This window comes from Myotis nattereri (assembly GCF_964212035.1).
Source record: "Myotis nattereri genome assembly, chromosome: 1".
Taxonomy (NCBI): domain Eukaryota; kingdom Metazoa; phylum Chordata; class Mammalia; order Chiroptera; family Vespertilionidae; genus Myotis; species Myotis nattereri.
In genome coordinates, this window is record NC_138075.1 from 3,250,951 (window position 1) to 3,264,279 (window position 13,329).

The 13,329-nt window shown below is 37.9% G+C and overlaps 1 protein-coding gene across 1 annotated transcript in view; it reads left to right on the plus strand.

Moving 5' to 3' along the window:
* PPP4R4 (protein phosphatase 4 regulatory subunit 4) overlaps positions 1-13,329 on the plus strand; it is a gene marked incomplete at its 5' end in the record, with an annotated part of 90,719 nt that overhangs the window by 38,324 nt on the left and 39,066 nt on the right. The window contains 4 exons of the mRNA XM_081107035.1: positions 7,490-7,637; positions 8,639-8,712; positions 10,802-10,908; positions 11,934-12,041. Coding sequence (XP_080963161.1) covers positions 7,490-7,637; positions 8,639-8,712; positions 10,802-10,908; positions 11,934-12,041 — 437 coding nt within the window. The remainder of the gene's footprint in view (positions 1-7,489; positions 7,638-8,638; positions 8,713-10,801; positions 10,909-11,933; positions 12,042-13,329) is intronic.

Consider the following 13,329-nt stretch of genomic DNA (forward strand, 5'->3'; position numbering starts at 1 on the left):
ACACTCTTGTTGCACCCCTTTGTGGGCTTTGTGCACAGTCTTGTTGTAGTTAAGTCTTGATTGTAGTTGGTATCACCTGGAGGAATTGACCTCCAGGCCAGTTGGCTGTGAGAATCAGCTGTGGTTATGGTGGGAGAACTTCTGTGCTGGAGACACCCTTCTGGGGCAAGACTTCCTTTAGTGGGGCTTTGGTGCTCCCTGAGTCTGCCCCCTGAGTGTGTCCCTTATGGATCTGAGGAGTTGTAATCTGGTTGGTCCCACTCTGACCACTGGGTACACTGGCTCTTGGATCTCTAAGGAGGTGCTAATTTAGCCTCTGCCTGAGGCTATCAGGCAGGAGCTACGGAGAGATCTGCAGATTCCTCTTCTTTTTGGGGGGTTTGGAGGTGCCCAGATGAGGCCCATCTGTGAAGCGATGCAAGCTGCTGTGGGGCCTTGGGCCTTCTTTTGGAAGTTCTGGGCCTCTCTGGCCCAGCTGCAGTTTGTTAGATAATTTTCAGATTGCAAAGGGCCAGGCCTTTCATATGCAAAGGCCTCTGCACACAGCTTGGGTGGGGCAGGATCTCAGGGCGGAGCAAACAGCTATGGCTGCTCCTCAGTCCTACCCTAAGAGGCTCCTCTTCTCAGTGTCCGGGTAATCTCCGCAAGCACCTCTGAGAGAAAGCTGCCCTCGAGTTCCGACCGATGCCAGACAGTCCAGTTTTTCCCCGTATGAGTCTGGATTCCCAGAGACTCACCCGGAACTGGAGTTCAGAGCTGTTGGGAGCTTCAGACTCCCTCCCGATTGAAAAAGACAACTATGTCCTCAGTTGCCAGCCCTTTCCCTGTGCCCTTTTACTTCCGCACCTCCTCTGAGTCTCAGTGTGCTTTTCTCTTTCCTTCTAGTTGTAGAATTTCCACTCAGCCAGCCTTCCTGTGGTTCTGGATGATGTCCGTTTTGTCTTTTAGTTGTTTTTTTGAAGTGGTTGTGCGAGGCTGCAATTTCCGGTGTTTACCTATGCCACCATCTTGGTTTCCCCCCAGATTGTTTTCTAATGATGTGTTAGGAATAGTCCAAAACTTAGAATTAAATATTCTGCCGAACACTTATAATGCATCTTTTTATTTAAATTTTGAGTTCTTCAGTGCTCTTATTTCGCTGGGGTGAAAGTATGTTCACAGTAGCAGATCTCCATTTTCTACCCATGTTTTCTCTGAAGGCACTCTCATTCACACCCAAGGCTTTCGGTATCATCCATATAAATTCTATCTATTGAATAAAAATTCTCTTATTTATGTCAGACCTTTTCAGAGGGTCAGATCTGTAAATACAATTCCCTGTTTTAAATCTCTATTTGGATTCCTCAAAGGCATCTCACAGTTAACAAGTCCAAATGGAGCTCCTGGGATTTCCCCTTGCCCCCCGGGCTTCCTCCAGTGACCCTTGTCCTAACCTGCTTCCTCCACTCTCCTCATGGGGAGCACTGTCGCTCATCTGGTTTTCAAGCAAGGATGTTGGGAGTCATCCTAGATGCCATCTCTTCCTTCACTACCCACATATACAGTCTTGTTTATTTTATATCTTAAATATTTCCTGAACCCATCCACCTCTCCCCAACCACTGCCTCCACCCTAGTCCAAGCTACTCTGAGGGTTTGCTCACGTAAATGCAATAGCTTCTCAAGGGATCCTTGCCCACTCCTCCCTCCCTCACTACTTCCTGACTCTTTTTATTTATTTTTATAACAGGCATGACATTTCAGAGCATTTAAAATGGAATATTTGAATATTCTTTTGCTTAACCCACCTAAGGCCCTGCAGTTTGTGTCCGTCTGTTTCACTGGCCTCAGCCCCTCCTCGGACTGTGCTCCTGGCACACTGACCTCCTTTGGGTTCCTGAATGTGCTACCGTGCTCCTTACGTCTCCGGGCTGTGCACTCTTTCTTTCTTACTCTTCTTGCTTTCCTACCTCTTGATTCCTACTTTTGTCTAGTTGTTTCTCTCTTTTCTCTTTTTATTACTTCTCTATGATCCTCAGAAGAGATCAGGCCACTCATTAGAGATTCTTATGCCATCTTGCACTTCTCATCCTTAGCTCTTGTCACTGTTGTAAGTACAGTATTAACAGATACATTGCTAGTCCTGCTTGTGGCTAAGTCTCCAGCACCTAGCACAGTGCCTTGAATGTAACTAAATAAATATTTGTTGAATATTTAAATATGTATAAGCAACAGGAATCCCGCAAACGTAGGGAAGCAAGTCTTTGACTTTGACCTTTATCCAATTTCCCAGAGCACTTAGTTTAGTGCTGGTACTTAACATAGCTATAAATGAAGTTAAAATTATATTATCAGAATTAGATTTTCATTGGAGAAAGATTAGGATAGGAGGGAAAATTATCATTGAATGACTGCAAAGAAAGCCCTGTTTTCACTTGCTTATAGAAATTTGCCATACTTTATAATGCTCCCCACCCCAGAAAACAGTTTATAATTTTTTCTAAAACAATTTTAACTAATTAAATATAGCTATAATGGATCATTTGAAATAGTTACTTATGTCTATTATATCCAGTAAATAGACATTTCTTTGATATGCACATCTTTTATTTGCAGCATTTTAAATTACTGTTTACATTTTAAGCTAAAATTATGAAATTACATGATTCTACTTTATTATATGTAAAAATGACTTGACAGAGTAGTCTAGCTAGAAGTTCAGTTTCAAAGTCATTGTTTTGAAATGTGTTTGTTTGGCGTTGTCATGATTTTGCATGGCGGATACTTCATTACACATTTACATAGTCATCTGATAGTTGTTACTGGTATTGGTATTTCCTTAATGGAAAGAGATCTTTGGAATATTCCTATTTGTACCTCCTCATGAACCTTGTGAGTCACTGAAATACAGATTTATAGAAGAGTAAAACATAGCCCCTTTATTCCTGTTTACTGTCTCCACTTTATTTTCTCTCTGAGTTTGATTTTCATTAATGTTGACTAGTTTCCCCCCCACCTTTTTTAGTGGGGAACATGGCAGTTAGTGACAAGGAAAAGAATGAGCTATCGTAGTTAATTGTTGAAGGTGTCTTAGAGTTGGCATGTTCCAATTATTCATATTTAACTCAGTTTTAAAGTCTTTCATTAATACTATCATTTTATATAATGAAAAGTGTTGTTCACTGTTATTGCTACTAAAAATTCCCACATTTATGATCCTCAAATATTTTCTATGTCCTTGATCTTCAATATTTTAATATTTAAATCCCTGTTATTTAATTTCAAAATAATCAATGATGTTATTTCATATACAAAGATTCTTTATAATTTTAGGGCTCCTTTACTTTTAACCAGCACCATGTGATTACCAGTTAATTTAGCTTCCAAATGTGTGCATCTAAAATACTTGTTCTTTTTGAAATAAGCCAGTGATTTATTTATTGCTTCTGTGTGTTGTGTATTATAAAGAGAAATCTCTTCTTGATGCATATAACGTGGGTTTATTGGAGACAGAGCATTTTCCTCTCTGCAAGGACTGCATTACATTACCTTATAAAATGCTTGCTTCCACCATTCATACTGCTAAAGAAGCAATTCAACACAGAAGTGGCTAGTATACTTCCCTTCCTTGAATCAGAATAGCTTTTGACATTTGAAAATGTATCATTAACTCATTTATAAATGGTCTCATTTCATTTTTGAGGATTCAAGTTGGAATGCCAGCCATACAGTAGCATTAGGAGGAAGGGTAACTGGCACTGAGGCATGCACTTAAGCAATAGAGGAATTTACTTTTCAGTGTCTTCCAAGGCCCATGAGGATGCACACTTATTTACCCAGAGAGTGTGGATCTCACTGTTTGTCCAGAGGTGTGACTGTGGAGGAGAATACTGATGGGTAAGTATCTGACTCTTACTGTGCTATGTTTCAGAAAGACGTGTGGAAGTCAGTGGGCTTGTAGCAGTGAGACAGTCTCTTAGTCTGTGCTGGTTTCTTAACAGTGGACAGTCCCAGATGTTGAAGCCAGCACAAGAGGAAACCCAAATCCTGATAAGACTTGAGGATTTTTTTGAAAATTAAATGCAAAATAGTTGAGGCACATGTTGCTGCGGGGTTCAAGACTGAGTGACGCAGTAGGAAGATAAGAAGTTGGAGAGCTTCTCATGTCCTCTTTTGCATAACGTTTGCATATGTACAAACCCAGGACTCTAATGCCTTTTTAAGAGGGTGCAAAATTACATCTCTTGGAACTTAAAGCAGCAGACACATGTGAACCGGAATGTACACTGTGGCCCCCACCGTTACTTTTAATCTTTCTTCGCAAAGTACTTTATGTTTCTAAATAAAAGCTGTGCCTTCTGAGACCTGTGAGTGATGCATCCTGGCCACATAGAATCTTTTGAAAACGTTTTCCAAATCCAGGTTGTTAGTGTGGAGTTATGTTTGTTTAGGAAACAGTAAAACGAGATAGGGAGGCCGATTTTAGAGACCAATTGCTGCTTCTGCTTCTGCCATATGGTTTCTTCTCTTTTTCTTTCAGCCAAGAACTGTTAAGATCCACAATTGCCTGTTGGTTGAAAAGATTCGTAAAATAATGTTTGTGCGTGCGATACAAAAGTTTAAAGCAAAACAAAACAAAATAAAAATCAGTCACCTGAGCCCTAGCCAGTTTTGCTCAGTGGATAGAGCGTCGGCCTGTGGACCCAAGGGTCCCAGGTTTGATTCCGGTCAAGGGCATGGACCTTGGTTGCAGTCTCCTCATCGGCCTGGGCCCTGGTCAGGGCTTGTGCAGGAGGCAACCAATCAATTTGTTTTTTCTCACATTGATTGTTTCCTCTGTCTTTCACTCTCTCTTCCACTCTCCCTAAAAATCAATGGGAAAAAATATCCTCTGGAGAGGAATAAATAAATAAATAAATAAATAAGTAAATAAATAAATGGCCACCCTGATGTTTGATAGGCCTTCTGGGAATTACCGTACCTCATAAACATAGGCCAGAGTGACACTGCCAGAGCCCCCACGCCGCCTGGGGAAGGCTTAGGATCGACTTAAGCCATCCATGCCTCACTCAGTGGTGAGTGGAAATGCAGAGCCTGTGAGGAAGAATTCAGCGCTTAGATTTGGCATCATGCTCACAAGGGTTAGAGTTGCCAGTTCCTAGCCCGCTGGCCTTCAGCAAGATGCTTGAGGATTCGGAGTTTGTTTCTTCTGCTGGAGAATGACATGCTGTAGAACGTCTTCTAGCACAATGACTGGCAGTGGTCCCACCAGGCTGAACCAAGGAGTCTGGGTACACAGTCTAAATCATGGCCACAAAGATGCTGGGGTAGACCATGGCAGGAACACCTCCTAGTGACATAATAGTAAGAATGCATTTCTGTGCGATCCATTTTGGTTTTGCCTTGTGTCTAATTCTACCAATCCCTAATCTTTAGGACTCACCTCAAAATCTCTTGAAGCTACTTTTTAGGAGATGTGGATAATGTGTGTGAAGGGGAGGGCATCAACAGCAAAAAGCTTAGGTGAAAGGGGAAGAGATATTCAGTCATCCAGCCATTATAGCAAATGCCTGCTGTGTGCTAGGACCTGGGGCTACGGTAGTGAACAAAACAGACAAAAAGCCTGGCAGTCGTAAGCTTATGTTCTAGATGTGGGAGATAGGCCATACACAAATGACTGTTGGATGATGGAGATAAAACACCTGTAAAAGGGGTGGTGAGAACTGGGGCACGGCAGTGGCTTTCAGGTTAAAATAGGGCTCATTGAAAAGGTGATATTTAAACAGAGGCTTGAACGAGGTCAGGAGCCAACCATGAGTAAGTCTGGACAAAGGGGGCATTGGGAACAAATCTGTACATCACTGCAGGGACTGCCTTTTCCTCTGAGCGGGCTGTGAAGCCATTGGGGAGTTTTGAACAGAGAAGCGACATGATCTGACTTACAAGACTCTCTCTGGGGGCAGTGATGGAATCAGGGACTAGTTAACAGATTATTGGAGTAATTCAGGGTGGAAATGATGGTAGCCTGGATCAGGTGGTAATGGTGGAGGTGATGAATGGTCAGATTCTGGATCAGGATTGATTGGTCATGTGATTTGGTGCGTGAGGGTCTAAGATGTGTTAAGGATGACCTCAGAATTTTTGGGCTGACAACTGGAAGGGCTAAGTTGTCATTTACTGTTTACTGAGATGAAAGTTGGAGAAGAAGGTGCTGGGAAGAGATCAGTTCAGGTGTGGCCAAGATGAGATTCCTACTAGATAGCCTAGTTGTAGAGAGGGGATAGTTGGATGTACAGTGGCCATTATTTAATGCTCAATTTACACAAGTTGGTAATTCATAAAAGTTCTGTTTAAATCTCTGAGAAGACAGTATTATAATTCACATTTTATATATTAGGAAATGGTGCAGAAATATGAAGTTTCTTAGGCTTACAGATCTGAAACCTTGTTTTGTGGCTGCAAGTTCCACATTGTTCTACTAACTTTACTATGCTAGTCATAAAATAGTTACTCAGTTTTATAATTGCCATAATTGGTTAAACAAAGTACATCACATACCCACACTCTCTCTTATCTAAAGTATAAATAATATATTTGAAAAGGTTTATGTGAACGTTTGTTTTTTTTAACTTTTCCATGTGTTGAAAACTAATATTCTCACGTGGCTTTAACTTTGCATGTATATTTAGGATTTTTAAAAAATGGTGAATGGAGATGGCAATGAATATAATTTTTAAAAAACATTCTTATATATAAACATTTTTTCTTTTAATAGCAGTTTACTTTATGATAATTTATGTTCCTGTCAGTTCTTTAAAGGGGAAAATGCATTTTCAAATCTTAAATGCATTTCTTCTTTTAGAGTCAAATGTATGTTTATTTTTTGAACCAGAAGTTCAAGTAATAAAAACACATGTGATTGTCTGAGCTTTGATATTATTGTTCTAGAAATGATGGCAAACTGTACAATACAGATAGCAAAATAGAAGTTGAAATCTATCAAAAATGCCTATTTTACTATTTAAAGGTTTATGTACTTCTATAATTTTCATTTGTAAAGCAATGGAATGTTTATTTTATCAGTTCCTAAGGCATTTAAACTTTATGTGGTCTAATGACTTAAGTGATCAGGAGTAGATTAGTATAGCTTTCTTAAATAAAGCAAGCATACATATATTTTTATTGATTTCAGAGAGGAAGGGAGAGGGAGAGAAAGGTAGAAACATCAATGATGAGAGAGAATCACTGATTAGCTGCAATCTGCACACCCCACACTGGGGATTGAGCCCGCAGCCCGGCCACATCCTCGAACGGGAATGCAGTTGTGACCTCCTGGTTCATAGGTCGAGCTCAGCCACTGAGCCATGCTGGCCGGGCCATACATATTCTTGGAAGTCATATACAGTTATTTGTGGAATGTGACTATGTTTGTTTCTATGACCTTGGATTTTTAAAACTTACAATTTATGCTCTCTCACCTATATAATAGCAAACTCTTTCTGATTCTACAGGAAGTCCTGCATGTTGCAGGTGTGGAAATGCAGTTAACAGCTGCAGTATCATTTTTGACCATTCTACACGAAGAATCAGTGTCAATTCATACGTATGCCCACTCCTTCCTCCAAATCATTCTACTGCATCTGGAGCACAGGGATGCAGGTCAGGAGCCTGGCACGCTTCTTTCGTTAGTTATTTATTGCTCTAAATGATCATTTAGCATTAGTTTGGTTTTCACTTAGCATTATTTTCCTATGTTATTTTAAACTCATGCGGTCATGATGATCTTGGAATCTTGTTAGTCTCATGAGGACAACGGAGTGGGGTCATGCTGTCCAAGAGTTGGTCATTAGTGTGACTAAAAATAGCCCTGACTGTTTCCTTACAAAACCCACGAAATTCAGTATCCTTAAAAGCTGAAGACCCATTAGTTCATCTTATGATTTACACTTTCTTCTTAGAGTTTTTGAAGGTTTACAGCATTTGTGTTTATAATATAACTGTACAGCAAAAATGCACAATTTGGGGTAAAGATAGCTCCCCAATATTATTATTTTTAAAATATATTTTTATTGATTTCAGAGAGGAAGGGAGAGGGAGATAGAAACATCAGTGAGGAGAGAGAATCATTCATTGGCTGCCTCTTGCATGCCCCCCACTGGGGACTGAGCCCACAACCTGGGCATGTGCCCTTAACTGTGATTGAACCTGGTACCCTTCAGTCCACAGGCTGACACTCTATCCCAGGGGTGGGCAAACTTTTTGACTCGAGGGCCACAATGGGTTCTTAAACTGGACCGGAGGGCCGGAACAAAAGCATGGATGGAGTGTTTGTGTGAACTAATATAAATTCAAAGTAAACATCATTACATAAAAGGGTACGGTCTTTTTTTTTTTTAGTTTTATTCATTTCAAACGGGCCGGATCCGGCCCGCGGGCTGTAGTTTGCCCACGGCTGCTCCACTGAACCAAACCAGCTAGGGCTCCCCAATATTATTTTTAAAGATATAAATGTTTGTTTTCTAAAATAAAAATATAGAAACTTCTTACAATGGTAGTAATTATTATTCCATTTTATCATTAAGTAATATTGTAGCAAATAATGGCTGAGTTGAAACTAGACTTGTGAGATTAAATTTCCATGTTTTATCTGTGTCAATCAGGTGTCAGCAATGCATGGCTGGAAACTCTTCTGTCTGTGATAGAAGTGTTGCCCAAAGAAACCCTAAGGCATGAGGTAATTCTTTTCTTTTGGTGTGTGTGCGGGAGTAAATACTAATAAGTCACTCCACAGTTTTTCTTTTTATAGAAATGGTATTTAAAAGAAAGAATAAAGTTATTTCCCACTCTGAAAGCAAAACATGGTAATTATAGAAAATCTGAGTAATACAGAAATTAGTAAGGAGAAAAATCATGATTCTGTACTTAGCCACTTTTAATATTCTGATATATTTTCATTGCAGATTTCCCCCTTATGTACTAGTATGGTTGTTGGCCATATTAATGATCACTTAGCATTAGTTTGGTTTTCACTTAGCATTATTTTCCTATGTTATTTTAAACTCATTTGGCAATACGTACAAAATATTTTACTTACTTGTTAGACATTTAAGCCTGGTTTCAGTATTTTATTATCAAAATAAGGCAGTAATGAACATTTCTATAGAGCTTTTCCTGTTTTTCAGATGATTTAACTATAGCTTTCAAAAAAGTGAAATTACTGGGTCAGAGAGCATTAATATTCTTCAGCATCTTAACTAGCAGCATGTGAAAATGCCTGTCTCCCTGGACTTTTATCAGCAATAGTGTTGCAATTTAATTTGATGGGCCAAAAATGGCATTACATTTTAATCAGAATTTTAAAAATTAGTCTATTTTATATATTTCTCATATATGATGTCACTTTTAATTATTCGTTTGGAATTGTCGAAGAGTATCATTAATTACTATTTGTATGTGCTGTTTATCTATCAAATTGCCAGTCCTTTGTTATGTTTATTGCCAATATTGTTACCAATTTGTTATTTGCTTTTTAATTTTCGATATTGTTCAATACATCCTTCTCTAAAAGCTTTAGTAAAGTAAGATGAGAGAGTACGAAAATTAGAAAGGAATTTTTTTCTGTAATGAAAGGTTTTTCATCCTGAGAACGTTATCCCTATATGTTTTTCTTTTCAAATATGTCATTGTTGAAAAAAACCAGTAATCTGTCAGTAAAATGTCCTCTCTGGGCTTTATGAAGTGTCTTCATCCTTTGCCCTCATACAGTTTATTGTCCTTTCTCGGGGGACAAAACACTTGCTTGAAAATGGGAAGATTTACCCATTTATAAGGATGCTTGTATGCTTGATGCCAAAAATCTATATAATGACACCTATTTAAATGTTCAATGTAATGTTGATGTGTATTATTTATATATTTTTTGAAGAGCGGAATGTGGTAGAATGCAGTTTTTACTCTAGAATGCCATCTGTTATTTAACGTGATTTTAAATATTTTAAATATGTGTTTTACTTTATTTGAAATGTTTCACTTTTAAGTTATATTTATCATTATGTGCTCAGTAATTCTGGCTACTTTGTTGAGAGGAATAAAGTCAGTTTATTAGAGTCATAGAATTTTAGAACTTGGAGGAATTTTCATATGACATATTCTGATTTCCATTTTAAGTAGATGAGAAATAGTACGCTGACTTGGACAAGTTAAAGAGCTGGGACCAGAGTCAGGATCTGATTGTGATAGTTCTTCACAATCTATCTTGCTGTTGATTTTTTGAGTGCCCAACATATACATATACATATACATATACATATACATATACATGTACACTATCAAGTAGACTTGGGTGTTGTATTCAAATGACAGAATTACTTAATAGAATCTATTTGAACCTATAATTTATGTTTTGGATTACTTCAGAATAAATATGAAAATCTATTTAAGGGTAGATGGCTAATAGTTTGCTTTTTTTCTTTTGAATATATTTCCCAATTATACTTTAGGTGCTTACAGACCATTGCAGAATTCACCATAAGCTTTAATGCAATCTTCTTTGTGCATAATTGTTTTTAGTTACATAATTTATCATCATCTTTATCATATATATTTATATATTTATTTATATATATTTATATATATATATATATCCCAGAAGACAAACAAGGTGATCTAGGTTATGAATATCCATAATTTCTGCATTTCAAATTATAATTCAGATTCTTTAAAAACATTGAGAACATAAAACTGTTCTTTGAAGAAAATAGTTGACATTAGTGTCAAGAATATATAAAACTTTGTGAATTTGTTCTCTCAATCTTTCTCTTCAGATTTTGAACCCACTTGTTTCCAAGGCACAACTTTCCCAAACCGTCCAGTCTCGTTTAGTTAGTTGTAAAATTTTAGGAAAATTGACCAACAAATTTGATGCCCATACGTGAGTATTCGTATTAACTTTTTGTCTACTTTATAAAATTAAATTGATTAAAAATGAATAATAACTGTGTGACTAACAATAGATTTGTATTACTCCATATTGCATACAAATTTAGCTGTTTTAACTTTATAGAATTCTTAGAAGTCTACTTGTTCAGATGCATTTCTTTTTTATCTCATCTCTTTTCAAAATCAATAAGGTTAACTTTTGCCCTGCTGGTGTGGCTTAGTGGTTGAGTGTGGACCTATGAACCAGGAGGTCATGGTTCAATTCCTGGTCAGGGCACATGCCTGGGTTTTGGGCTCAATCCTCAGTAGGGGATGTGCAGGAGGCAGCTGATCAATGATTCTCTCTCATCATTGATGTTTCTATCTCACCCTCTCCTTTCCTTTATGAAATCAGTAAAAATATATTTAAAAATAAGGTTAATGTTTCTTCTATTTTTCATCTTAATCTACCCTGTCCCATACTTAGTGTAGTTTTGAGGATAAAATGGCATTATTGTATAGACTTCAAAAATTGATAAACATGACATAAGAACAGGCTTTCTGCTTTCTTCCATTATTATTATGTTACAAATTCATTATTTTGAACAATGCATCTTATTTGAGGTTTTATAGGTTTATAATTTGTATGCTACTTTCTACCCAAATGATAAATCCCAAATGGAAAGATGGAATGGAGTGTAATTATGACAAAAGTTAAAATATAAAATTGCAGAACATTTTGGTTGATGGTTTGGTAGAATCAGATATTCTATTTGCCTGCAGCCTTTTTTATCTTAGCTAAATGTTTAACTGGCAATCCAAAATTAACCCTTATTTTAAAAACAGTCATATACATAATTTACAGTTACTGATAACATCCAAATGTAATCACTTATGTAAAAATACATTGGAAACTGTAAAGCTTTATATTAAAGTATATTTGTTATTATTAAGCTAAGATTTTGATGATAATTGTTTGAAAATATTAATTATTCCAAAACACTCACCCATTTACATGTTTCTTTCTTCTCCTCTAAGCATTAAAAGAGAAATACTTCCCTTGGTAAAGTCACTCTGCCAAGATGTAGAATATGAAGTTCGATCTTGCATGTGTCGGCAATTAGAAAATATAGCTCAGGGCATTGGGTAAGTATACTTTCAGTTTCTTATGTCATATTCTTATTTCTGGATAGTCAAGCATGTGTATCCTTGTTCTGTTTTCTCTGGAAGCATGTTAATGAAAGGCTAAACTTTATATTATCTTTAAGAATGATTATAACAACAAGTACCTCCTGATGTGTCTGGATTAAAAGAAATAAAAGTGAAAATGCTTAGCAATGTGGGTAGGCATTCAGTTAATGTTAATCTCTTTCCTTCTCACCTTAAGTTACTTAGTTATCATTCCAAACGCCTAAATCTAGGAAGGGAAAATGTTCTAATATAAACTATGTGTGCAGTTGTATTTATGAAAAATCATTTCCCTAATTTTAATCTCAGAAGCAACTTTTGGTGATAGGTCTTCTAAGTCTAGGTTGGCTCTGGACCATTGCAGCCATAATTAATTGTCTTGCCTAGATCTGTGTTCTTTAACCAGTATTTAAACCAGTGTTCTTTAACAGAACACACTATTGTTTTTTATATTCTATCTTTTTGTCACCTGGTATTTTGCCACTGTTAAAATTGGGCAGGTCATTGTGTGTTCAGATTTGTGTTCTGAAAATTAATTTAGGATTATTGTTTAAAGATTAATTTATAAAAGTAAAACTAGAAAGAATTTACCTAGCTTATCTAAAGTGCTTAGAGTAGTGCCTGACACCTTGTAAACATTAGCTAAGTGTTTACTTCTATTATTATCTCATACATCTATATATATAAAGAGCCAGGATCCATAACGTCTGCAACAACCAAGGCACAACCGAACACCGGAAGTCAGTGCCGTGGTGACCCAGCACTGACTGTAGCCAGTGCGGTTCAGTGACCCAGCACTGACTGCCAAGGGGCCTGTGGATCAGGCCTGGAGAGAGGCTTGCATAGAGAGAGGCAGGGTCTGATCTAAAGCCTCTATGGCAGCTGTTGATCAGCCATTGCCTTTCTCTTTCTCTTGGGGTTCACCAGCAGCCGTGCCTGTTTCTCTCTGGGTCTCCCCGGGGGTAGGGGGGACTGCTGATCAGCCCCGCCTCTTTGATCAGGCCCAGAAATAGGCCTGGAGAAACCCATCAATCAGAACCAAATCTGGGTGAAGTGCCAGGAGCCAATGGCTGTCTAGGAGGCGGAGCTTTTGATGCTGACTGGTATAGAAACTGACCAGTCAGAACCAAATCTGGGTGAAGTGCCAGGAGCCAATAGCTGCCTAGGAGGCGGAGCATTTGACACTGACTAGCATAGAAACCAACCAATCAGAACCAAATCTGAGTGAAGTGCCAGGAGCCAATAG